At 31.9% G+C, this 25,444-nt stretch overlaps 1 protein-coding gene and 1 pseudogene across 3 annotated transcripts; one reads left to right on the top strand and one right to left on the bottom strand.

Moving 5' to 3' along the window:
• Positions 1–6,609: 6,609 nt before the first annotated feature.
• On the top strand, positions 6,610–20,711 carry LOC142628077 (carbonic anhydrase 2-like). Of its 3 annotated transcripts, none has more exons than XM_075802041.1 (10): positions 6,610–6,782; positions 7,127–7,225; positions 13,751–13,818; positions 14,094–14,234; positions 15,908–15,956; positions 16,620–16,736; positions 17,243–17,296; positions 18,223–18,308; positions 19,443–19,548; positions 20,367–20,711. In XM_075802041.1, the coding sequence occupies exons 2-10, from the start codon at positions 7,172–7,174 to the stop codon at positions 20,529–20,531; spliced, it is 840 nt and encodes a 279-aa protein (XP_075658156.1). In that variant the 5' UTR covers positions 6,610–6,782; positions 7,127–7,171; the 3' UTR covers positions 20,532–20,711. The 3 variants fall into 3 exon arrangements, with proteins under 3 accessions (XP_075658156.1, XP_075658155.1, XP_075658157.1); XM_075802040.1 differs by having other exon boundaries at positions 6,615–6,782; positions 7,146–7,225; XM_075802042.1 differs by lacking the exons at positions 6,610–6,782; positions 7,127–7,225 and adding an exon at positions 12,932–13,104.
• On the bottom strand, positions 10,366–11,386 carry LOC142627803 (stress-response A/B barrel domain-containing protein UP3-like; annotated as a pseudogene).
• Positions 20,712–25,444: the final 4,733 nt, after the last annotated feature.

Consider the following 25,444-nt stretch of genomic DNA (forward strand, 5'->3'; position numbering starts at 1 on the left):
TCACAACAACAATCTAGTAATATTTAACAAGTCTAAAAAAACAACAAAATTTACAATTATCTGAGATGACAAGTTGTTAATAATGAATAATAAAGTAGAGTAGTGAACCTAGATAAAACTCAATAATAGCCTACCGACTCAGTAATGGTTAAGTTTATTGTAAAGAGAGTTAGTATCCCTCAATAGTATATTCTCATAGTCTCATTGCTTACTTGTTTGTCACACAAAGACATATTTTAAGGGTGAGTTTGGTTCAACTTTTTGATATTGTGCTTTTTGAAAAAGTGGGGGTTTTAAAAAGTGCGGTATGAAACTGGGCTTTTTGTAAAAACTGAGTGTTTGGTAAAAGCCGTTAAAAAGTGTTTTTTGAAAAAACTGAGTGTTTAACTAACACTTATAAAAGTGACTGTTTGAGAGATAAATTACCAAAAAGGACAATGTATATATAAAGAGAATTCTTTATTTTAATTACCTCTTTTAATGCAAGTTATGAACACAATATTTTCACAAATATTTAACAATAAAGTCTACATGACAAGTTGTTAATGGTAGGAAAAAAAATGACACTAGTAGGTCTAAATGAGAACTAATAACAACTTACTATGTAAATTTTATTATGAAATTGTTGTAAAAATATTCTGTCAATAGTACTATTGTTTTTTTCTAAAGAAAAATAGTACTAATTTAAAAAATTTAGAGATATAATAAAATGTCACAATATTTTCACAATACTAATTTAAAATTAATTTTTGTAAAATAAAATTTTATTAACATTTATTTTTTAAATGAGTTGTTCTAGAATTATACATGTACCCACACTTTTTTCTTTATTACATACTCTATAACATCATAGTTGTGAAAAAAAATTGTGAAATAATTTATGTTCCTACTCCTTATATTTTCTTCCACGTTGCTTTACCCAAACTCAAAAACTTTTTTTTTTCTTTCACTTTTTTCTCATCCACTCGTCTATAACGTTGCTTTACCCAATCCCAAAAACTTTTTTTTTCTTTCACTTTTTTCTCATCCATTCGTCTTCCACGTCGCTTTACCCAAACCTAAAAACTTTTTTTTTTCTTTCATTTTTTCCTCATCCACTCGTTCACTTCTTCCTTATCTTCTTATTTTCCTTTTCTTTTACTTTCCTCAACACAAAGCCCCACACACACACACACAAGTCTCTCTCTCTCTCTCTCTCTCTCTCTCCTCCATAAATTCCATTTATCAAAAACTCTACTGAATTTAAAAGGCTTTTTTGAGATTAGGGTGGAGTTTGGATAGCGCGTCCACGTCCAGCGTCCACTTCTTTTTTTTTTTTTTTTTTTTTTTTTTCAGCGCGTTTGTCACTATTCACTGGCCATGAACAGTAATTTTAGGTCATGAACAGTAATTTTTGGTATGAACAGTATTTTTTCACATTTAAAAATTATTTTGCTACAGTGTTTTCAGTTTTCAGTAATAAGTTCTATCCAAACAGATTCTAGATATGTAAAATGTAAATAAAAAAAAATAGAGAAGAGAAGAGAAGAAGAAGAAGAAGCAGCACAGAAGAAGAAGAAGACGAAATGTCGCAGCACAGCAGCATAAAGGAGCAGAAAAAACATGGGCAATTTAGGAAAAAGAGAAACCTACTAACGATAATATTTTTGTTTTGAGAAAACGCGTTTGTGCGTTTTGCAACTGTAGCTCAAAGCTTCCGTGCCAAAACGTGCAAGTCCTATTTATTTTGAAATGCAACTTTTTAATTTTTTAATTTTTTAATTTTTTTTGTTGAAAAAAAGCATTTGTGCGTTTTGCAATTGTAGCGCAAAGCTTCCGTGCCAAAACGCGCAAATCCTACTCATTTTAAAATGCAACTTTTTTAAAAATATTATTTTTTGGGTTTTAAAAAGCGCTTTTTTTACCGGAGGAAGTGGTAAACAAATGGACACTAGCTTGTTCACCACAACTGGCTTCGGATGATTAAAGGAATTGTCTTAATCCAACATGGGATTCTCATCTATAGAATGGTAGCGAGCCCCTGTTGGTTCACCTCTCGCTTTCATTTTATCCGTAGAGTGTAGAGAGACCACTCCAAGTCTTACAATTTGTCCACAACAACAATGGCCACAACTTGAATTTAATTTCTGCTTCACCTTTTATGTTTTTCCCCGGTAGACACATCCAAACACACAAAGACAGTCACAGATTTTCAGTTTCAGTTGAACCATTCTTCAAATTGGACTTGGTCGAAAGGAGGGTATTTTCAGTCTGAAGTTTAGGCTTTAAGCGTAGCAGGGAAACAATGCAAGTTGCAACTGATCCCATAGTTCAGCTCAAACTCAAAACATATTTATCAACATCAATCCCTTTGTCATATTATCTCTAGCTTTAAGAAGCTATTTTATGAAGACAGCTAGAGGCACAAATTCCTCACCTTAAACTAATATCTAAAAAAAACCCAAGTTAAAAAAGCCATAGTTCAAAGCAAAGAAAGACATCAACATACTTCTTAAACATTTTAAGTACCAAAGACAACAACTGGGTTTTACACAAAAAAAAAAAAATGCTCTCTAACTTTTCCTAAGAACCCCTATAATAAATTAAACTCACCTTCAATTCAGAGAATAATTAACTATTTTTTGTGACCCCACAAATTATTTACAAGTGAATTGAAAAGGGAAAGGTTTGAAAATCTCATACCTGCAATTTCTTTCAGCATTTCTATATAAAGTACTAAACAGTGTGAGATAGAATTCGATATGAGCTTCGAATCATTTCTGGAAACTACAAACATCTTTACGTCGTTCAACCATTCATGCCGTTTCCTGTTGGTATTTCACTATTTCTTTTACGACAACATTTTCCATTGTCGTTCATTCGTTTGAGGGCTTGTTCTGTCGTATTTTTCTGTCATATTTCTCTATGTGATGTTTTCCACATGCGACACTTGACAAAACTAGACTTGATCAGTTGAACTTGAACCTATAACTCGTACAAATTGAAGGAAAACGTATTGGTGTGGGTTGGGATTTTTGAACTCGTATTTTTCTGTCACATTATTGAACTCTTGAAATGGCTGGGGTGGGTTAACTCGTGGACCACATGGGTTAATCTTTTTTATAAAGATAGTGTAGACGGATAAGTTAGGGCCTCTTCCAAATGGGCCTGACCTGTAGACCTTTCTGTTAGGGCCCCAATATGATAACTTAGGAAAAGTCCCTTTTTTCTTTTTTCTTTTTTTGAGGAACAGGAAAAGTCCATTTAAAATCAGACCAAGGACACTAAGCGATGGATGATATCAACAGTTGATAGAAGGAGAAGGAATCCTCGGCATGGCCTTTGGGTTAGGGAAGGATGGAGATTGGGAAGTAATTGAGGAAAAGGCTCGTTCGGGTTAAGAAGAGGCGTGTAAGAGAAGCAATAGTTACCTTTGCACTAATTATCTTTATCTATCAGCGTTCATTCAATATTAAATGTTGAATGAACTGCCTGAACAATAAAGCAATCATACAGACCTCTACTATCACTAACCACAGATGGAGGAACAACATCCCACTACCCACCCTTATTCATGTATTATTCTTTTCTTTTTTTCGTTTTCACCCATTACAACAAGTTTTTCTCCCTTTATTTTTTCTTTTTATGGCTTTTTGACTTCATGTCAATGTGTTTTACACTTTAATTCCTACTCTTTTCTTTATTTCATTATTTTCTAAGTTTTTTTTTTTTTTCCTCATAAACACATTTTTTCTTAACAAGGTTAAGGCTTGAAGACTTCAATTTAATGAACCTTGGACAGTGTAAACTTAAAATGTATGTATTTTTTAAGCGCTTTTGTTTATTTGTTGTCTTATTAGTTGAAAGGAAGAAAGTCAAAAAACAATATGATAAAATTGTTTTCATTTTGTGTTTTTTTGGCACATGAAATAAAATGGGTTGTACTAGATTGACCCGACCCACAATTGCTTATTGTTAGGGGTGTCAATGTTCGACTCAACCCACGAACACGACACGAACCCGACACGGATTTTTGCGGGTTAGGGTTGGGCCTTAATGGGTTTGGGTCATAAATGGGTCGACCCGAAATCGACACGATAAGAAATGTGTCATAAGCGGGTCAACCTGCGTAAACCGCAATAGACACGTTTGATACGCTAATTTATTTGTGTCAACCTGAAATGACCTACTTAACACAACCCGTTTAACTCGTATTACAAATAAATATTCATTTTATTTAGATTTGTCAAATACCTATCCAACATATATTTTTTAAAAAGAAAAGTAAGTAATCACAAAAACTTATAAGGGATATAATTGGAAATTGAAACTTTACAAATCCTAGGTCTCTAAACCCTACAAACCCTATATCTTTAAACCTTCTTAAAAATATCTTTTATTTTTTTTATTTTTTTTATTTTTAAATTTCAGCTGTACTACTCACTCTACTATTTTATACACTCACACCTAATTCTCAAACTCAAAGTCTCAAACTAGTTGTTGCTCTCTCTCTCTCTCTCTCTCTCTCTCTCTCTCTCTCTCTCTCTCTCTCTCTCTCTCTCTCTCTCTCTAATGTGTTTAGTGAGTTTTAGAATTAAAGAAAACCGTTTTCTTGGTATTTCAAAATTCTGTAATAATTTTTTTGCATAATGTTTTTGTTCTATAAAATTTGAACCCATATGTCATTATTAATATATGAGATATATTAATTGTTAATTAAGGCCACGATTGTAGCTTTTGTCTTGTGCCATGTGTTTTTTTTTTTTAGTTTTTGTATTAGTGTTGGACATCGTCTGCATATCTTGCAAGTGAGTTTATTGAGATAGTTTATAAACTAAATCTGATGGGTATTGCTTTTAAAATTGTTGAGGCATGATAATATTTGGTAACGACTAATACTTACATATATATTTTTGGCATAAATGAAACTGCATGAGCTTGTGGAAGATGTTATGGATTTGGACATCAATAAAGAATCTATATATGATAATCGTAGTCATAGTCAGGATTAGTCTACTGTTTGTTTCAATTCTTTCAATATTGATACTTAGCATTTGGCGAGTTCTAAGGATATAATATTTTTGTTGAACTATATTATTTCTTTTTTGTTAAGCTATTTTATTTTGAATTTGGATTGAAGTGTATGCACTTTTTTTAGAGTGTAAAGAGCTTATTTCTAGATGAATGTTATATTTTTGTTGAACTATATTATTTTGAATGTGGGTTGAAGACTTAAAGTGAATGCATTGCTTTTAGGATGTAAAAAAAAATATTATTTCTAGATGGTTGTTATATTTAATATTATGTAGGTTGAAATGGGTTGTGTTACATTTGTGTCAACCCAACACAACTCGTTTATTAAGTGTGTCAAATGGGTTGGGTCAGGTCAACCCACCTTATTAACAGGTCGGGTTAGGGTTGAAGGATCATGACACGATTATTAAATGGGTCGGATTAGGGTTGAACCATTTAGTTGAATACCCCTACCTCAACACGACACGAACCCGATACGTTAACTCGAATTGACACCCCTACTTATTGCTCCGTGGTCACTTGCATTGCCATGAGTTAGAGGTAGGTTTGATTGGGGCTATGAGTTAATTGATTTATGTTGGGTTGAAACTTTTGGGTGTTGGTGTATGATGGTTCAATAAATTTAGTTGATATTCGGGGTGGTTTGGACAATAGGGGTGGGTGGTTGACAGTTTAGGCCCTTTAGGGTGGTGAGGTCATTGTTGGTTTGCCCTCCTACCCCCTACTCACATCCTCTTTTTCACAACAGGCCAATAGGCCCAAATCCCCCTAGTACTTAAATAAAATAATGCACACACTTTCAAAAATTATATATATATATATATATATATATATATAAAAGATTTTCTGTTGCACCTTTTGAATTTGACAAAAAGTTTTATAGGCATTAGACATTTACCAAGTAACAATTAATCAATGGTCATTTTATTACTCCATTTTATATTAGTGGAGGGGTTGAACTTGCCCCATAGTTTAAAGAAAATAATAATAATTAATCCAATTTTCCAACTCTTATTTGTAATTAGTAGACACCTAAACAAAATTTGGAGTGATTTTTTTTTGGATGAAAGAATTCGGGGGTAAGTTTATATTAATTTAAGCTTCGGTGATAAATCTTAAAAATAAGATATATATAAAGATAGAAATTTTAATTTTGTCTAATCTAATTATATATATATGCTTCTTACTGGAGACTTAAACCTAGTTCTTGTCTCTTATTTTAAAAAAATTTTGTGCTTGTAAAATAACTATCACGCCAAACGTAAGTGGTGGTCTAGTGATATTTAATAAGTCCAAAGACACAACAAAATTCATAATTACGTGAGGTGGCAGGTTGTTAAATTTATTGTAGAAATGGTTAGTATTGGCATATTCTCAGTCTCAATGCTTACTTGTTTGTCACACAAAGACATTTTTTAACTTGTTCACCACTACTGGCTTCAGATGATTAAAGGAATTGTCTTAATCCAACATGGGATTCTCATCTTTAGAATGGTAGCGAGCCCCTGGTGGTTCACCTCTCGCTTTCATTTTATCCATAGAGTGTAGAGAGACCACTTCCAAGTCTTACATTTTGCCCACAACAACAATTGCCACAACTCGAATTTTCTGCCTCACCTTTTATGTTTTTCCCAGGTAGACCCATCCAAACACACAAAGACACAGAGATTTTCAGTTTCAGTTTCAGTTTGAACCATTCTTCTGTCAGGACTTTGGTCGAAAGGAGGGTATTTTGACAGTCTGAAAAGCCATTTCTAGTTTATACTCTGGTACTCTCTCTCTCTCTCTTTTTCTCTTTCTCTCTCCGCCAACAGGCAAAACCTTGGACTTTTTTGGCTTAAGCATTAAAGCAAAGGTTCAATTATTCACACACACACACACAAGACACAACACAAACTGTGGTCAATTATGGAGTGCTTTAAAGGGCTTTTTGTCCAATAGTCTATGAACATGAGCATGAACTGTTCTAGATTGTAAAAGTTGAAGTCGTGAAAAGTCACTTGGATTTTTTGCTCAATTTTTAAGCCCATAATTTATTGTCCCAAATGTAACATTTTTTTGGTTCAATTTAACAAAATGAAATTACAAACTTCAAGACTTATAATCTGTTTAGTTTTTCTGTTCTTAAATAGGCAGAGAGGGGTTCCCCAAGAAAACCATGGGGAGTCTTAAAAAGTGCATGATGCTATGTTGTACAAGCAAGGTCTCGGTGGTAAGTTCTATTAACTGTTACATTGAAGCAAATAGACATTTTTTTATTAGCATAGTATTCATCACATGTCAATTTCACTTAAATTGTAGTGAGTCTAGAGACTATATTTTATGGTTAAAATTTTATTTTTTGAGTTAGACTGGGTATAGAATATCGCGTCATTTAAAATTTTTAAATAACATAAAACTTGATTTACTTTGAATTTATAGTATCTAGTTTGAACAGTTGGCACAACTCATTCCAAATGAAGAAAGGTTAATTGTCTAAATAAACAATTAACATAACTTGGTTTGAACAAGCTTAATAATCGAGAGGTACCATCTAACCTCTCCTAAAGAAAAGGTCTAATATTCGATCTACCACAGTTGGATCACAATTTTGTTCGTTAAACTTCCTTTATTGGGATGGGAGAAGATATGGGAAGAGGATATTTTTGGCTCTTTGCCCCTTCTTCGTTTCCCTATGTTCTAAAATATAGTCAAGTCAAATAGTCAAATTGGTTTAATTAAATCAAATTCAACAGTCTTAGCACTCGGTTTCTTGGTCATCGGCAATAGCAAAGTAAAATACAAATATAAACCCGAGCCAACTTGTTTTTTAAATGTTTTATCTCAGACAAAATTAATTGCCTAACGTGATGATGAAACAAGAAAGTCCTCTAGTTAGATTCTTAAAAACATAAAACAAAAAATAGCCCTCTCTAGAAAGCCTATATAATATTCTTAATTTGGCCTTCACAAGGTCCCAAAAATCTGTCGTTAAGTCTCTGCATTATTGCATACCTAGGTGATCAAGTTCTAGCCCGGCTGTATCCAACGCCGTGTTGACAAGAAATCCATTGATTTCTTTTATCTTTTAGGCAAGTATGCTGACGAGAAATCTCAATTATTCAATCAAGCAAATGATCAACATCATTGTCTAAGTTGCGTTTTTGTTTGTGAGATTTGATGGCATGTTACTTGACCCATAGACTTTTGTGCCTCAATTCCAATTTACACTAGAAAGAATGACTTGACATATATCATCTATTTACGATAATTGCGCTCTTTAATCATCTTTTACTTTTTATTTTTTAAATTCATGTATGCTCAAATCATATATACATTATGATCCACTACAAAGTGCATCAATGGAAGAAAAACGAGTGAAGGTGTTTAATGAGTCATGACGTGTTAGACCATTTGCCTGTGTAAAGTCTAATACAACGAACTTCTTTAATGGATTTAGACTTTTGTTTTGTGGGGTTTTCTTTGAGGGCGTTTAAACTTTCTGAAAACATAAGTCAGTCGCAGGTTGTCTAGTAATTTGGGCATATGAATAAAATCTAAAATTATTTGTTCTGGTGTTTCATGTCTTGTAATAAAGAAATTCCAAATTTAATAGGGGGAGAATTAGCTAAAATTTGAGTGATTGAACTTCGCTAGCACCATCTAAGGGATTGTCACAAGTGTTTCTTGATGGTCACAGATGATAGGCCGATCTATAAATTTCCACCCTCCTTCACCCTTTTATTTTTTTATTTTTTTATATATAATTCGATAGTTACAATAGTGAAGTTATAATTCTAATGTTTCAGTTGGAAACATTAGGACGTTCCCTCATCACTTTTCTAAATAATAAAATTAGTAATTAGTAAGATTTTAAATAATGAACTTATAAAAAATATCCCCATATATTTGAGATTTTCTCTTCAAATCTCAATTTATTCATCCAAATATATGGTAAGGTTGTATTTGCTTTTTTTTTTTTAATCATGTGAATATAGTTTAATTTTTTAGAATTTTATTCTTACTAAAATAGCTGTAATTTGATTTTTCAATAAAGTTGTGCCTTCTAAGAAGCCAAAAACCTCTGAATTTCTCCCCCCCCCCCCCCATTTTTTGTTTTTGTTTTTGTTTTTTTGTTGAAAAGACTCTAAAATGGCCCTTAATCACATGGAATGTCCAATTGTCTATTGGAATTGGGCTAGAGACAAAATAGAATCAAAACAAAATGTCCCCTAATTATGTTCATTTTGCCCTGAGCCTTGTATCTATCTATGCTCAACTAACACTTTTTTTATATGTTTCAATAAGAGAAATATTATATTTATAATATTTTCAAAATAAATCCTAAGTTTTAGGTTATTATTTATTGTTACTGATGGACAAAAAAGCAATGTCAATAGTGATTTTAAATTAAATACTTATAACAATTTGTTATATAAAGATGTTATGGATGTAGGATTTTTTTTCAAATAGAAATATTTTAGATTCATTTTCCAAATTTTCGATTTTGTTTAAAATAAAAAAACAAAAAAAGGAGGAGGAGGAGGTTTATTTCATGCCAACAATTCATCAAAATAGAAAACTCATGCTGCCATCATCACATCATGCATAATTATACTAATCGTTCTTGTCACGCGCTCTCCCACTCCGCTTTCTAATCATAAATTCAAGGCCATCAATTTTCTATTCTCCAAATTTTATATTTTAGTTTATTTATTTATTTTTATAAGTGCCTTATTTGCTGGTCTTCAACAATCTCATTTACTAATAGCGTGTGAGTTTAACGAAAAAAAAAAAAACCTCATTTACAGGACACGTGGCACTCATAATTTGTCGTCTTTAGTTGACTTATTCTTCTCTCCGGCTCTCTACAAATAGTAGAGTAAAAATTTTAAGGCATCGGTCTTTCTTTTTCTTTCCCCTTTGATTGAACTTATTTGTCAGACCCAAAAAGATTCAATCCACCATATTATAAAATAAATAAAATATAGCACCACTGACCAAAAGCCAATCAGAGCATTTTCATCAACACTTCTACAAAATTTAATATTTACTATTCCAAAACTTAATTTTATAACATATAACACACTACTTTACCTCATCTTTTACGTCAAAATTTATATTTTCTAAACACTTTATTTGAATATTCTTTTTTTATCATTTTTTATTCTTCCTCTCTCTTTCTCTATCTCTCTCTTTCACAACCCAACACCGCCAGCCACCATATCCACCAACCCATATCACAACCACCACATCCACTCACTCATATCATAACCGCCACATCCACCTACCATCGCTGTAACCACAAACAACAGCAGGAAAAAAAAAAAAACCCTCCACATCCAAAGCCACAAAATCAAAGAATCATCCAAATCAAAGAATCGCAAAATCACAACAAAGAAATCTAACTAATTTGGCGGGCGTGAAGTTTTCTCCATAAGAAATTTGACTAATCTGTGGGAAGCTATCTTTAATTCCTTTTATAGCCCTGAAGATCTCGAATTTCACATCTTCGCCCAGGTTCTCCTTGAGCTTTAACAAAGTGAATTTTGCAACGAAACCAGAAGGGACTGAGTACACGTGGCCTTCGTTGGAGGAGGAGACCTAATCGACAACCATGATGTCGTTGATTATGGAGAGGATGTTTTCTTTGACGACGCTGACGTGGCTAAGGTGAGCCGAGTAGGTGACGAGGCCGTCTTTGGATTTGTAACGGCTATGGAGGACGAGGGTGAAGGTGAGGGGCTGGGATCTGGTGCGGAGGACTAGACTGGTTGTGATGTGGACGAATTGCTCGAGGGAGATTAGGGCTTTCAGGCTGTTGACCATCGCGTTAACCTTGGATGGGTCGGTGTTGTCCTTGACCTTGAAGAGGACCACGTGTTCGACGGTCTCTGGTGACATCTTGATGTTAGTGGTGGGTTTGGATGGTGGGGATTGAGTGTAGGGTTTGAAGGAAAATGAGGGTTTGAGGTGGGGGAGGCGTATGGGAGGTGAGAAAGTGTTGTAATATGAAGGGGAAAAGAGTGTTCGGGCTTTCAGACAAACATGAAAAAAGCTTGGGTGAGATGGTGTGACAGAGGAGAAGTGAGAGAGGAGAGAGAAGAGACTTGTGAAGGAGACAAACACGGAAGAGAGAGAGAAATATATTAATAAAAAATGATAGCATGGTGCTATAGTGCGGTCTCAAAAATGAGAGCGCACTATAGCTGTATTGCAAAAAATTTAGCATATACAATCTTTGATGGAGCAAGTTTTTGGGTTATAAATGCTAAAAAAAAAACATCTTTTAGCATTTGCAATCCTTAATGGGAATGCTCTAAAATCCAAAAAATATAGCACCCACAGACCAAAAGCCAATCATAACCATCAATTTTATAGCTCTCCGATCCATTAACGGATATGATCTCTTATAATCTCGTTGTTTTAATTAAACTACACTTGCCTACATGGAATCATTTGATACCTACACAATTTTTTGGAGAGAGAAAATAGAAATATTTAAAGAAAATGGGATAGAATTTTGGTTGATTCTAATGAAACACTTGATATGTGTAATAAAAAAGATAACAAAGGGATAAAATTTGGATTTGACTAAGTAAATCCTAACCTCTGTGAACCTTTTAGTTTTGATTGAGGAAATCCCGAATACTGAAAACTAATTAGGATTCAATTTGTTTAAATTTATCTGATATATTTTTATTGTCAATAACTTCAGCTATTTAAATAAAACAAAGTAACGTAAAGACTTAACAATGGAGTACATCTCCTAAACTTATAGCCACAATAGTTGTACTTCTAAAATTAACTAGGACACCACTACGGCACTAACACTAACAATACAATCCAAACACAACTCCAACAACTTCCTATTCGCACTAATTTCTATCTTAACTAATATCTATAAACATAGTAATTACCTACAAACATGAAAAAACAAATTAATATACGTAACCCATCATTATTCTCTAAAAATGAATAAGTTGTTACTAATTAACATTACTGTTTAATGTGATTTTTGGTTAGCTCAACTGATAAAGTCTCTAATAGTTGAATAAGAAATCTAGGATTCATTTATTATTTATACAAAAAACCAATTGGTGTATTGGTCTGATAATAAAGAGTTATTATTAGGAGCAAACGTCATAGGTTGAAATAATTTCTATAAAAAAATAATAATAATAATAACAGCATTAATTTACATATACAAATAAAACCAGACACCGGGTGGGTTTAGAGATTTGTTAATGAAAAGTATTACGTTCACGATATTTTCATAACAAATCATAGATGGTTAGTAATTATTGGTTATAATTTGAATGTATCATTAAAATTACTTTTTTGCATCACTAATAACGACCTACAACTTAGGATTTGTTGTAAAAATATTGTGAAAATGTTGTGGACACAACATTTCTCATTTGTTAATAGACAATTTTAGAAAAAAAAAATTTTAATATCAAATTTTTGAGAATATAAAAAACTACTAAAAAAATTAATTACTTATATTTCTTTTATGATAAAAAGTTTTAAAAATATTTTATAAACCAAATCACCATCAAATATAAACAAAGACAAAATTCATCCCAGCTTTCATGTTCTATTTTGTTACATCTAATCCTCAAAAAAAAAAAAAAAAAAATATATATATATATACTAGTCTCGTTAGACGCTTTATACATGCAATGAGTTTTTTTTTTTTTTTTTTTTTTCTAGTGTCATAATTTCCTTTTTAAATTTTTTTTTAAGATAAGTTTGTTTTGAAGATATGAATTAGTAAAAGAATGTCTATCTTCTAGGTATTTTAAGTAGAATTGGAAGTATATTTTTAACACGTTCGGTTCAAAAAGAAAAAATCTCTTATAAAATAGTACAGAAAAATTGCCTTTTTTGATCCTTGTTTGGGTTTTAATCACGGGATTATACTAGTCTTAGCAATGAAGGGTACCATAATTAGTAAATTTTTATAAATAGAAACACAGAGAGAGGGAGGGAGAGAGAGAGCCAGCCTTTCTATAAAGTGAAGGCGTGTGACAGAGTGGCTTACGTTGTTGTTAAAATTCTCTTTCTCTGAAAAAAAACACAGCACCCAGGAAAGAATCTCAGATAAAGGTCCGTACAGATGCTCTTTCTTTCTCTCTGCAACTTAGTTACTGATCACACATTCTTAGTACTGCTGTTTTTACGTATATCTAGATTCGGATCATAGTACTACGGTTTCCTCGGAGAATTTGATTTCTTTCTATGTAATTCATGCCCACAATTCTCTGTCTTTTCTTCTTCTTCTTCCTAGTTATTTTCTAAAATTTTCTCCAATTCTTTTTTGTTTTTGAATTTGAGCGAGTTAAAAGGCTTGCTTTAGATCTGTTTGGCTCGTTTCTTATTTAGCTGAATTCTAAGTCATCCAAACAAGGGAAGGTGAAAAGATATAAGATCTTAATTGCTCTGATCATTTTAGCTAATTAATAAGAGACTTTAGTTTCACAAATAATGAAATTCTGAATAGTATGTCTAATTTTTACCTGATTTCTGTTCACAGAATCGTATATTCTGTAATTCAAAAAAAGAAAATCCATTTTGATTCCAAGCTTGTGTAAATTTTTTGATTTGTTTTTTTTAAAACAATAAGCCAAACGGTTGAGTTTCTCATATAAAAATAAATACAATTTGCTATATTCTATATGAATTATGATATTGTTCAATCATCGAACTGGTTTTTTGAGCTGTTTTCTATGTTAAATTTTTTTGGAATTATCAGAAAGAAGAAGACATGGCAACTACTGAGTCATACGAGGAGGCCATAGCAGGACTCACGAAGCTTCTCAGGTTCAGTTTCTGTCCTGTCTTCTGTTCTCGTAAATAGACAATAACTTACTGTCCTTTAATGTCATTTCAAGTCCCTTTCATAACTCCCCTAGCATTATCATTAATGTCAGACAACATTTTGGTTACGCGGTTTGGGTAATTGTTACCACGTGGGACCCGGTAAAGAAAGGACCTTTAGATCAGCTTAAGTCACATCGGGTCCCACGTTGTAACTGACTCACTCACTGTCCTGAAAAAATATCTGACGGTGGCTAAACTAATCTGTTATGTTACAGTGACAAGGCTGATCTCGGGGCTGTCGCCGCCGCCAAGATCAAGCAGATAACGGCGGAGTTGGAGAAGTCTGGTTCGAACCAGTTTGACCCGGTTGATAGGATCAAAACCGGGTTCATCCACTTCAAGAAAGAGAAATTTGAGTATGTTCTTCTTTCAATAACTCAAAAAGTCCCTTTCCTCATTTTCTGGAAATGGAATATGCCATGTACACATGGGAATTTGGGATCATTCCATTTGCGTAATTATTAAAATGGGTTCGGTTAATACGTGTCCTAATGGCACACATTAAATTATCTATTTTTGAAAATATTTTTTTGATAGTTGAAAAAATTGTCAATACTTTTTCAATTTCAAAAAAAATATTTTCAAAATGATTAATTATTATGTGCATTTAAGGTACACATTAACAAAACCCTATTAAAATTAGTAATTTTTTCCCCAAATGTATATTCCTTATATATTGGATCTGTAGATATTATCTTAAAAATTAGCCAATTAATTTTTGACGGTCCAGTACAAAGGACCGTCAAAAATTGTATGTCATCATGTTGATATAGACCTTTGATGATATAGTGTAGTGATGAACTGGATCCAAGCTTTCCCTTATATATTAACAATAAAAAATATTAAAAGATAGTAACAAACATAAAATTAACATTTGACAATTCATTTTACTAGGATTGTTTGCTTGTTCAAAATTATTCCTTACACCTCATTGTCAAAGAAATGTAGGTTTCATGTTAAGATCTACATGTGGAGTCCACCCTTGGTAATATCTGGTATACAAAAAATAGTTTCAATTTGTTTTTTATTTTTATTTTATAAAACATTAAAAATTTTCTCCAATTTGTATGGGTTTTTATTTTAATTTTTAATTTTTTGGGTTTAAACTATTAAATGCCACTAAATATATCTTGTGATTTACCTTAATAGTTTTTGAAAGAAAAAATGATCTTGTGAGTGAATTCTAAAGTCAGTTTCCCACAATAATTGAAATCCACGTAATTATGAGGCTCACACATTGATGGATCCCAAGTAATATTAGAGAATTGTATTATCAAGGAGAAGATACCTCCTCATAGAAGTGTCAAACAATGGCGTTATTAGATGAACATTAACCAGTGGATTCGGATTTGGTTTTAGTACCTTTTCACTTTAAAAACTTCCAGGTGTTTGGTAACACAAAACGCATTCAGTGTTCGGGTACAGAGATTTTCATAAATAATGATGGGTAATGCAATTTCAAAGCCATTAATGATTGTATCTATGCACCAATATGCATATAAAAATAGTGTAGGTCTGCGGTCCACTTTTTATTTTTATTTTTATTGTTTGTGATGTGGACATTAATGTCTAGTTGAAAAAAAAATTGAAACAGTCTTATCCTAAATAATAGTAAGCTAATGCTAACGAATGTCCTTAAAGTATTGGTTAATAATTTATTTTAGAAAAGTTTGAATACCACTTTTATGGAAAATGAAAAAAATTGTCAAAATATTAATTGCTTTATTTCATTTTTCCATAAAAAATTCTTTTAATGAATCATTAATCAATATCTTTAGAACATTCGTTAGCATTTCTCGTAATGGTAATAAAAGGGAGATGGTCTAAATAATTCGGACATTTCATGGATTGTTGGAGCTCAGAAAAGCTCCAAAGATTTTAACAGACAGTTGTGTTATTAGCAGCAGAAAATCTAGGAACTTCTGTTTTGGGGACAAAATTATTTAATTAAGCATATTAGTATCAGAGGCGCAGTGGATTGTCTGTATTTACTTTTCTATACACTGATTGGTGGTATGCCTTTTTTCAGGAAGAATCCTGAGTTGTACGGTGAACTTGCCAAAAGCCAAAAGCCCAAGGTTTGTAATCCCATTTCCGATGTAATAGATTTTATTTATTTATTTTTACCTATTTAAGAAACTGCATTTTTATCGTTTTCAGAAAAAAAAGCAAAAAGTTAATTGTATTTGACTTGTTATTATTTATGTTACGGGGTTTGATTAATGTGTATCATTAGAGTATTTACTAATTATTCATATTAAAAAGGATTTATGAAAAATTAAAATAAAATTGTAAAAAAAGTTTAGTTACTTTTTTATTTTTCCATAAATTTTTTTTAAAATAATTTATTAATATATGTACTATAGAGGCTTAAGTTAATATAAAACCCGTAACATTATACTTATTACTTATTAGACATAAATCAGTGTTTCTAATAAAAAGGGCACCCTTGTTAGTGGACATAGTTGTTACCCTGTAGAGTAAATGGAACTATAATGATTGCCCTTTTTCTTTTTCTTTTTTTAATTGCTGGTAGTGCTTGAAAAAGTTGTAATCTTTTGTAGACCTTTTGGGATTTTGTTTGTTCCACACTTGCATTTGCCCATTCGAAAGAGTCATAATCAATAACCAGTGCAAGGGGTCAAAAGACTCAAAACCAAAGTACATTCTATTCTTCCTAATTATTTTTAGCTTGTGAATGAGGCCCATTTAATATGTTGTATATCTTTGTATCCATGCAGTTTATGGTATTTGCATGCTCAGACTCTCGGGTTTGCCCCTCACATATCCTGAATTTCCAACCTGGGGAGGCCTTTATGATACGAAATATCGCCAACATGGTCCCACCATTTGACAAGGTTTGCTTTTACAAATCGTCACTAAATTAACAATTTTTTTGTTCACATTTCATCCAAAGATAGTTTAATGTCTAGGAATTCAAGAGTTGAAAGTCTACTAGTACTAGCAGTCACCTTTGGTGGGCTTGTGATTTTCATGGTTTTTGTATTCATAAGAACCTTGATCTAAAGCTCTCAATTGACACTTCCTAACATTCTCAATAAACAAGCTTGAGATTCAAATCTTCCCCATTAAAATTTATAACTATCAAATTATCGAATAGAAAGAAAAGAAAAGACCTTGATCAAGTGGGTGCAGCTAGCCAATGCTTCATCATTGCATGAAATATAAATGCAATTATCTATATCATTACACATCTACAATATTCCATTAACAAACTCTTAATCAATTTCTCAAAAGCTTTATTTTTTATGTTCATTATCTATTTGTTTACTCTCTTTTGTTGTTGTTGTTGTACATTTGGATTATACTAATTTGGTTGGTTGACTGGCCTTTGCTTACGCAGACAAAATATTCAGGAGTGGGGGCGGCCATTGAATATGCAGTATTGCATCTGAAGGTGAATATAATAGCCCACTTTTTTTTTTAAAGTCCCAACTTTATTCTCACACGTCAATGAGTTGTTTAGTGGTACTAATTTGGCTCTTTTGGTAGAGGAAACTGTAGTGGTGTCAAAGTGTGATATCAACCATTCATTGAGGGCTCCCCACCCACTCCCTCCCGTGTAGCCCCCAAAGTTGACGCCACCTTATTCATGTGCCCACCAGACCCCCCAAAGAGATGCTTTGCTTTTTAAATTTCAATGTCTACCCATTCCAAATCAAAGCCCTTATTAGTCAAAGAGATGGGTTTGCTTTCCCAGTTTCCACCATTTTTATTAGTCCAATTCACATTCATGAGTATGCACAATTTTTATTAGACCAATTCACATTTATGGTACCCTTTAATGGCTGTTTGGATTGAGGGGTGACGGAGGGAAAAAATGAGAGTTGACTGAAAATTAGATTTATTTCTGGCAAACTCTACACTACTTTCTCCCTCTCCCCCTGAATCTAAACGAACCATAAGTATAGTGTGCTCAATATACATCCAATATTTGTTATGTATTTTCATCATATCGAGACCAGTGTACAAGAGTATTAAACCCAAGTCTTACCTTTTGTTAGAAATATATCTAAGTCCAATCATATTTGTACCACAGAATATGACTTAATATATAGTTAGTTTAGAGTTCTACCTCCTATAAATTTCCAAATTAGATTCATTGTAACACAAAAAAAATTCTACTTCACTCATAGAAATACAAATACCCAAGCCTCACCCTATGTTATGCTTCCGCTTTGGCTATCTATCTCCTAGCCTACACTTTATTTAGCACCCTACATTTCAAATATATGGCAGAAAATAAATGCTTATAGGTTACTTCATGCCTTAATGTTCCCCCCTTAATTCTTGGGAAACTTAACTAGAAAGAATGTGTCTCAGGTGGAACATATTGTGGTCATTGGACACAGCTGTTGTGGTGGTATAAAGGGGCTCATGTCTATCCCTGATGATGGGACCACTGCTAGGTAAGTCTTTATCGTGATGACATCAATATTCTTTGCCTAATTTTGTAAGCACGAATATTTGCAAATAGATGCTGGAAATGTTTAACATATTCAAGAAATCATTTGGTTAACTTTTCTTTTCCAAAACTTCTAAATTAAAGTTAGATTTCACCTCCTATGCATTATGTTATAATAACATATTGGGCGTGTAAACTATCAAACAAATCGCTTTCATCTCTAAAACTGATAATAAGGAATAGGATATATTTTATCCATAATTTTCCAGTAGTGTCATATTCTTGGAGGCATCCAAAAAGTCTAATAAAGCAAGAAGGACAACTTTCATACTTTAATTACCTTTGGGCGCTTTGGCATATACCAATCTAGTTTCTTTGATCCTTTATGTCTTCCCAAGTCAATTTAAAAATTCAAAGGAATCAGATTCGATAATTGGGTCTTAATCTTTATTTTATCAGGGACCACATGACAATATTTTTGGTTAATTATTCTAGATAGGCTTATCTCTTTAGCAAGTATATGTGAATTGGTTATGCTTAAGATGGACCATATCTACTATGTATTGATGTAGTTGAACCCCCTTGTTAATGTTATTGCTTGATTTCTTCTCTCCAATTAAATTTATATTGCTTTTTTCTCACAAATTAATTAAAGTCAGTTGATACTGACTTAAGATGAACCTGTAAGTAAAGTTCAAAACAAGATCCTCACCATTTCTCACTTTAAAATTGAAGACAGTCTGTTTCATGATTAATTATGATTTATTTCATGAATTTAACAATATATTTTGAGTGTCAAGTCATTTAAAAATACTATAAAGAACATGACATTTGCAAACAACACTTTTAGATTTGTAATGTTTAATCTAAACTATTATATACATTAATTTTAACTAAAGAAAACTATTCTCTATTCAGTTCTTAGGATTCTCATGTAATAGTTAATATAAACCATGCAATTGATCCAATTTAAAAGGAGCGAATCATCTTCTGTTGAGTTCTTAGAATTCCCTCTATGTGCATTGCTACCTAGAACTAGAAGTTAATATATATTTATGTATATATATAAAAACAGGTGGGGAGCAGAAGATTGTGTGCCGTACTTAACGGTCTTCTTTTCTGTGTATTGAACTTTCAGTGATTTCATAGAGCATTGGGTCCAAATCTGCTCACCTGCAAAGGCCAAGGTTAAGGCAGAATACAGTGGGTTAAGTTTCTCGGAGCAGTGCACCAACTGCGAGAAGGTAAATTATACAATATCGCGCACACAAATTCAAGATGGTTTTATACATGTACTTTCCTTTGTATACTTAATTCTTAGGGGAAAATAAAATTCAAATATAGTACATCACAGCCATTAACAAGATCCAATTATCCTTGAAAAGTGAAATAGAGAGTACAAGAAGGTTCATTGGAGATGACACTTCTTTTTTAATGCTCTAATCTCAAGTCCAAACGCTACCAATGCTAATTAAGCAACTTGATGGTTTGGTACTTTTTAGACATGTAGCACATAGCACTAGGATCAAATTCATCAGCATCAAACCAGAAATGCATGTGTAATGAAGAACTAAATAACTGTGATCCACCGGTTAGTACTGTTTATACTAATTAAGCACACTAAAATCTGCTCCTTACAATGCTGCACATAGTTATATATAAATGGCATTGCTCCTGTTCCTATTTCTTCAATGCATAGTATTAAATAATTAAATTTACCATATCTTAATAACTTAAAACTTTGAGACAATCTATAATTTATCATGATTTGAGACAATCTTAAGTTCGATTTTTGTTTTCTTTACTCTACCTCATATTTAAAATTTCACATGTTGGGTCTTATTTTTTAAAAGGAAATTTGGGCCCACACGTAATGAAAAGTGTTAGAAGTATGCAGTTAAATGATTAAATTTATCATATTCCAATAATTCAAACTTTTAGGATAATCAATAATTTAATACAGTCATAAATTGTGAATTGTATTGGAAGAAAAGAAGTCCAAAAAAGGCTTTGTTAATTTTATCTTGACATTGTATGGCATATGTGTGTGACCGTAATGCAGGAGGCTGTGAATGTATCACTGGGAAACCTATTGACATATCCATTTGTGAGAGATGGTCTGGTGAAGAAAACACTAGCTTTGAAGGGTGCCCACTATGATTTTGTTAAGGGAACCTTTGATCTCTGGGATCTGGACTTCAAAATTTCACCCTCTATATCTGTATGAGCATTTGGTACTGTCAATTTTCATGAACCCTAACTAGCTCATATCCCAAAGTGTTTTTTTTTTGTTTCCTACGAAGCATGTTGTATATTATGTTATAAACAACATTTTGTACCCCTCAAAAAAAAAAACATTTTGTAAAATAATAAAGTATTCTATGTGGCTGGTGTCTTGTTTGAATAATATAGTTATCTCTTATAATCCCATAAATCTAACTTAATTTTTTTAATAGTCATCTTCCTTTTCAACTAGTTTTCGGACGTTGCATATAGCGATTTTCAAATTTGTACCAAACGAAACCGTCTTACAAGAGATTATCATTTTTCATGTTACTTTACTGTATATCCTCAGATTCCAAACTTCAGCAATGTTTGGCCCAACTTGGTACTGAGTTGGGGTGTTCATGGATTAAATTGGGCTTTGTTGGAGGGTAATTTTAAGTCAATCCAAGCTTCTAAAGTTGAGAAACCAACACAACTTATAGCAATTTCAAAAACTAATCCAACTCAACACCTAAGAATAAGGTTTGGGCCTTTTGCTAGGCTCAATAATAAAAAAACTAAAAAAATTAGAATGTTAGATTTTACCAACTGAGCTAAGCAGAATCCACACTCAATATATAATTTCAATATATACAATTAGACCTAATATTGAAAGTTCAACAAAACTAAGTACAAAAAAAATAAATTAAACTAACAAATTTAAACTAGGTCTCAAAATATGCAGAATACATATATAAATATTGTTTTAGCTAATTATAATAAAGTGAGTTGTGTTAGGTTACTCGGGTTTAAAAGTTTGCCAATCCCATCCAACCTGCTCGTCAAACAAAAATTGAGACCCAACATCAATGAAAAACCAAAGGAGTTGGATTGGGTTGAGTTCATAGGTTAGAGGATTTAATGTACCACCCCAATAATAAATGACATAGGTTGCAGCCTATGCCAATTTGAGCTTTCTAATTCTTATCACAAAGAGGTTTTGTTGCTATTGTAAATGAATCAAGTTGTTTATAAACAATTTGAGCTCATTTCAGGAAAAAAAAAAACTTGTTTACGGTCTTTTTATTTAACAAATGAGCTAAACTAAAACCTAAGTTGACTATCAAAGAAATCGAGCTCAAACATAATAATTAATAACATAATCGTTAACTAAATCATAAGTATGAGGCTCAATTAATGTATATATAACATTGTATGTTATACGTATGAAGTTTATTTGTATTGAAAGAGAAATAAAGACAATGCGATTAATTTAATTTTTATTTTATTTATTTTTTAATGTGAAAAAAATATGAATCATATGATTTGACCCTTAAAAAGACCGAGATAGAATCATTGCTATGATAACCATTTTATGATTATAATTTGAATATGATATGATTGAATTGAACTCAAACCTAATTTCGACCCATTATGCCATGTCTTATTAGAATTTAGAACCAAGAATTTTGTTGTGCAAACTTTCAATGGCATCTTCTATATAAAACAAAAAACAAAGAAAAAAAAAAAAAACAAACAAACTTCAATAACACATGGTGAACGTCATTGTTCACATGAAATGAGACAACCCTGAATAGCAGTCCATCTTTCTCTCCAAGTCAATGGCTCATCATAGTTCCAAATTATTGTCATACACTGACCAAATGACCCCAGTTGCTACCTGATTGAGTTTCTTTTAATTCTTCTTCTAGCCAGAGTAACCCCATAAGGCAATTGTGTTTCCAGTAAAATTTTCTAGGATAATAATTACTTGGGAATAATTATATATATAGTAAAATTAAAAGACGCTATTAAAAGTGAAATTTATCTAAAAAACATTAATCAACAATAATAACAAAATAAATAAATAATTGTAAGCAAATATGAATATATTTCATATTATTAAAATAAATAAACAAAAACAACCAATCCATAGCTACTAAAAAATTTACAAACTAATGGAGTAAAAATATGATTAGTGTTACTTAAAAAATATAATGAATAAATGTTTGAAATTATTTTTTGTGATTGATAACATGCCAATTTGTAAGACATAAGTAGTAAAATTTGTAATATCTTTAACATCATTCAAAGATAAAATGCTGTGAAAAGTATCATAAATAGTAAAAATTGTGTAAATAATGATATAAAATAAAAATAAAAAAATAGTGAAATAGGTGGTTTGGTCACTTTCAAGTTTAAACAACTAGAAGTCTTTTTTTTTTTCCCTCCATGTGACTACTAATACAAAAAAAAAAAAAAGAGTCAGGGGGGGCAGGTGCCCCCCCTCGCCCCCCTCTGGCTTCGCCAGTGACCCAGAGAATATATATATATATAAAACTGACAACTTTTTGATGTGACAAATTGTTAATAGTAATTTAAAAAATAATGTTAGTGATAGTCCCATATATGAACCAATACAAACTTGTCAACTCAATTGGTGTCAAACTTTTTTGTGTATATAATATTACTACTATAACTCATGGTCATAATGATAGTTATAAATGGCGAGAAGTGCAAATCTTAATTTTTCTCATAAGAGAGAGTAGATAATATTATTAAATTATAAAACTCTTGACAAGCTACAGTTAAAAAAATAAAAATACAAATGCTAATTGTTTCGATAAAATCACCATCACTATTATCATTTTTATTTTCTTGTATGTCTTGGGTTTGTTTAAAAAAAAAGCATACCAATATATATGTATATATACGGCGAAAATGGGCAAATGCCTATTTGTACAAAAAAAAAAAAAAGGGCAAATGCCCCATTTTCTAAACTAATTAGAAAAATACCCCTCTTTTGAAATTCAATTTTCTCAAAATCGAATTTCAAAAAAAAAAAAAAAAAATTCTAAAGCCCTATAGCGACGCCCTATAGTGACGTTTTAAGGACCTATAGCGGCGTTTTGTAACTCGATCTCCATGAAATCAAGTTACATGTGAGTTTTTTTTTTACCTATAACTCAACTTCATGGAGCTTGAGTTATAAAACGCCGCTATAGGTCCTTTAAAACGTCACTATAGGCTCCTTAAAACGTCGTTATACGGCTTAACTTGATTTTGAGAAAATCGAGTTTCAAAAGAGGAATATTTCCCTAATTAGTTTAGGAAAGAGGGCAACATGCTGATTTTTTTTTTTTCACACGAAAAGGGAAAAAGCCCATTTTGGCCATATATATACACTTCATAAACTATTAAGTTACAAGGATTAGAATCTAACTAGCAAGTGTGGGTTGTTTGGATGCTTAACTAAATAGGGTTAGGTTTAGGTTAACCCTTGTAACCTGAGTCAACAAATTTGAAATTTTATTTAAATTTGTTAGTTTGATTTATTTTGATATATTGAGAATTTGTTTTATAGAATTAGAAAAAAAAAATGCCGATTTGTATAAATTGTAAGGATTTATAATATGATGGACTTAAATAGTTGAGTGAAAACTCAATTGTTTTTTTAGAAAATGACAAAACGACACCAACCCAAGGACACCAATCCAACCTGACCTGACCCCTACAAACTTCATTGAGTTAGTTTTTATGGCTATCGTGGGTTGGTTGGGTTGAAGATTTTCTCAATCCGATGAAATTAGATTAAATTGAAAAATACCTCAAATCCAACTCAACTTACTTTGTGCACAATTATTTTTTGTTGAACAATTAATTTACCATTTTTATATCCTTCGCAGTTGATGAATTATTAGTTTATTACCTTCTTGCTTCGAGGCAGCTCATATTATCATGTATTACTTATTAACAAAAATTCATTAATTTTTATAATGCTCACAAATAAGTTTGCAATTTCTAAACTTTAAGCTTTCCACCTTAAATTCAAAAATGTGTTTTGTTGACCATTGCTACATAACCAGGTGGGTTTACTGACCAATGCACTTCATTTTTTTTAGTTGACATTGTTTTTGAGAAAATTCAATCTACTCATTTCAAAATGGACTAAAAGAAATTAAGAATTCTACCTTGCATTGGGGTTGTGCGAATTACTCTAAACAATCCTAATGGGCAAGGAGTGGGGTAGAATAGTTTAAAAATTATTTTTATTCCATCAAACCCCCACGCTTTCCTCTCTCCTAAATTGGTTGTTAATAGCTCATCAGGCATAAGCTGTTTCCAAAGATATAAATTAATTGAAGATAAATCATACCAAAGGATATAAAGAACTCTTGTTATACCTTGACATGATATAATATAATTGAATGACTCATGACAAAGAAATATTATTTATTAAGGAGGGGGGAAAAAGTCAGAAGCTTTGCCATGCTAAGTCAAAATGGTACCCATCTAGAAAATCTAGTAAGCCTGGACTATCAAGAATTGGATGACCATCCTGTAATAAAGGCAATGATTCTGCAAAATGATGGCCAAAATAGTCATATACCACTGTTTGAGAGAAACGCATAGATCTACCATTATTTGTAAAATATTTAACAATTTATCACATTTTTGAAACTTGAGTTTGTTGTGTAACTCGAGTTCCAAAAAATCGAATTCTTTAAAAAATTAGTTTTCAAATTTGCCGTGTTATATTTTATGAAACTTGAGTACCATGGAAAACTCAAGTTCTTAGAACTCAAGTTCTCAATTAATGGTAAATGTAGATCCTACATATTTCGAAAATAGTGATAGATTGCAAAAATTTTCTAAAAACAATGGTATTTAGTCATTTAGACTGCAAAATGATTGCTCATCCATTAGGCTTCTCCATTAGATGCTTCACCACATGAGCAACCAATGAAGGGTTTTCATTTTGACTTCCATAATTTTGGCATCACTATCGGAGGTACCCACAACTTTTCTATTTTGCCTTTTGAGGCCTAGCTTTTTGCACAAATGAGTGTTACAGTGATCCTTTACCTGGTTGTCAGTTGACTCAGTTCTACCTTGCACTCGACCCGCAATTAGTGACCACCTACACAAACTCAG

The sequence above is a fragment of the Castanea sativa genome, chromosome 3 (assembly GCF_040712315.1).
Source record: "Castanea sativa cultivar Marrone di Chiusa Pesio chromosome 3, ASM4071231v1".
NCBI lineage: Eukaryota > Viridiplantae > Streptophyta > Magnoliopsida > Fagales > Fagaceae > Castanea > Castanea sativa.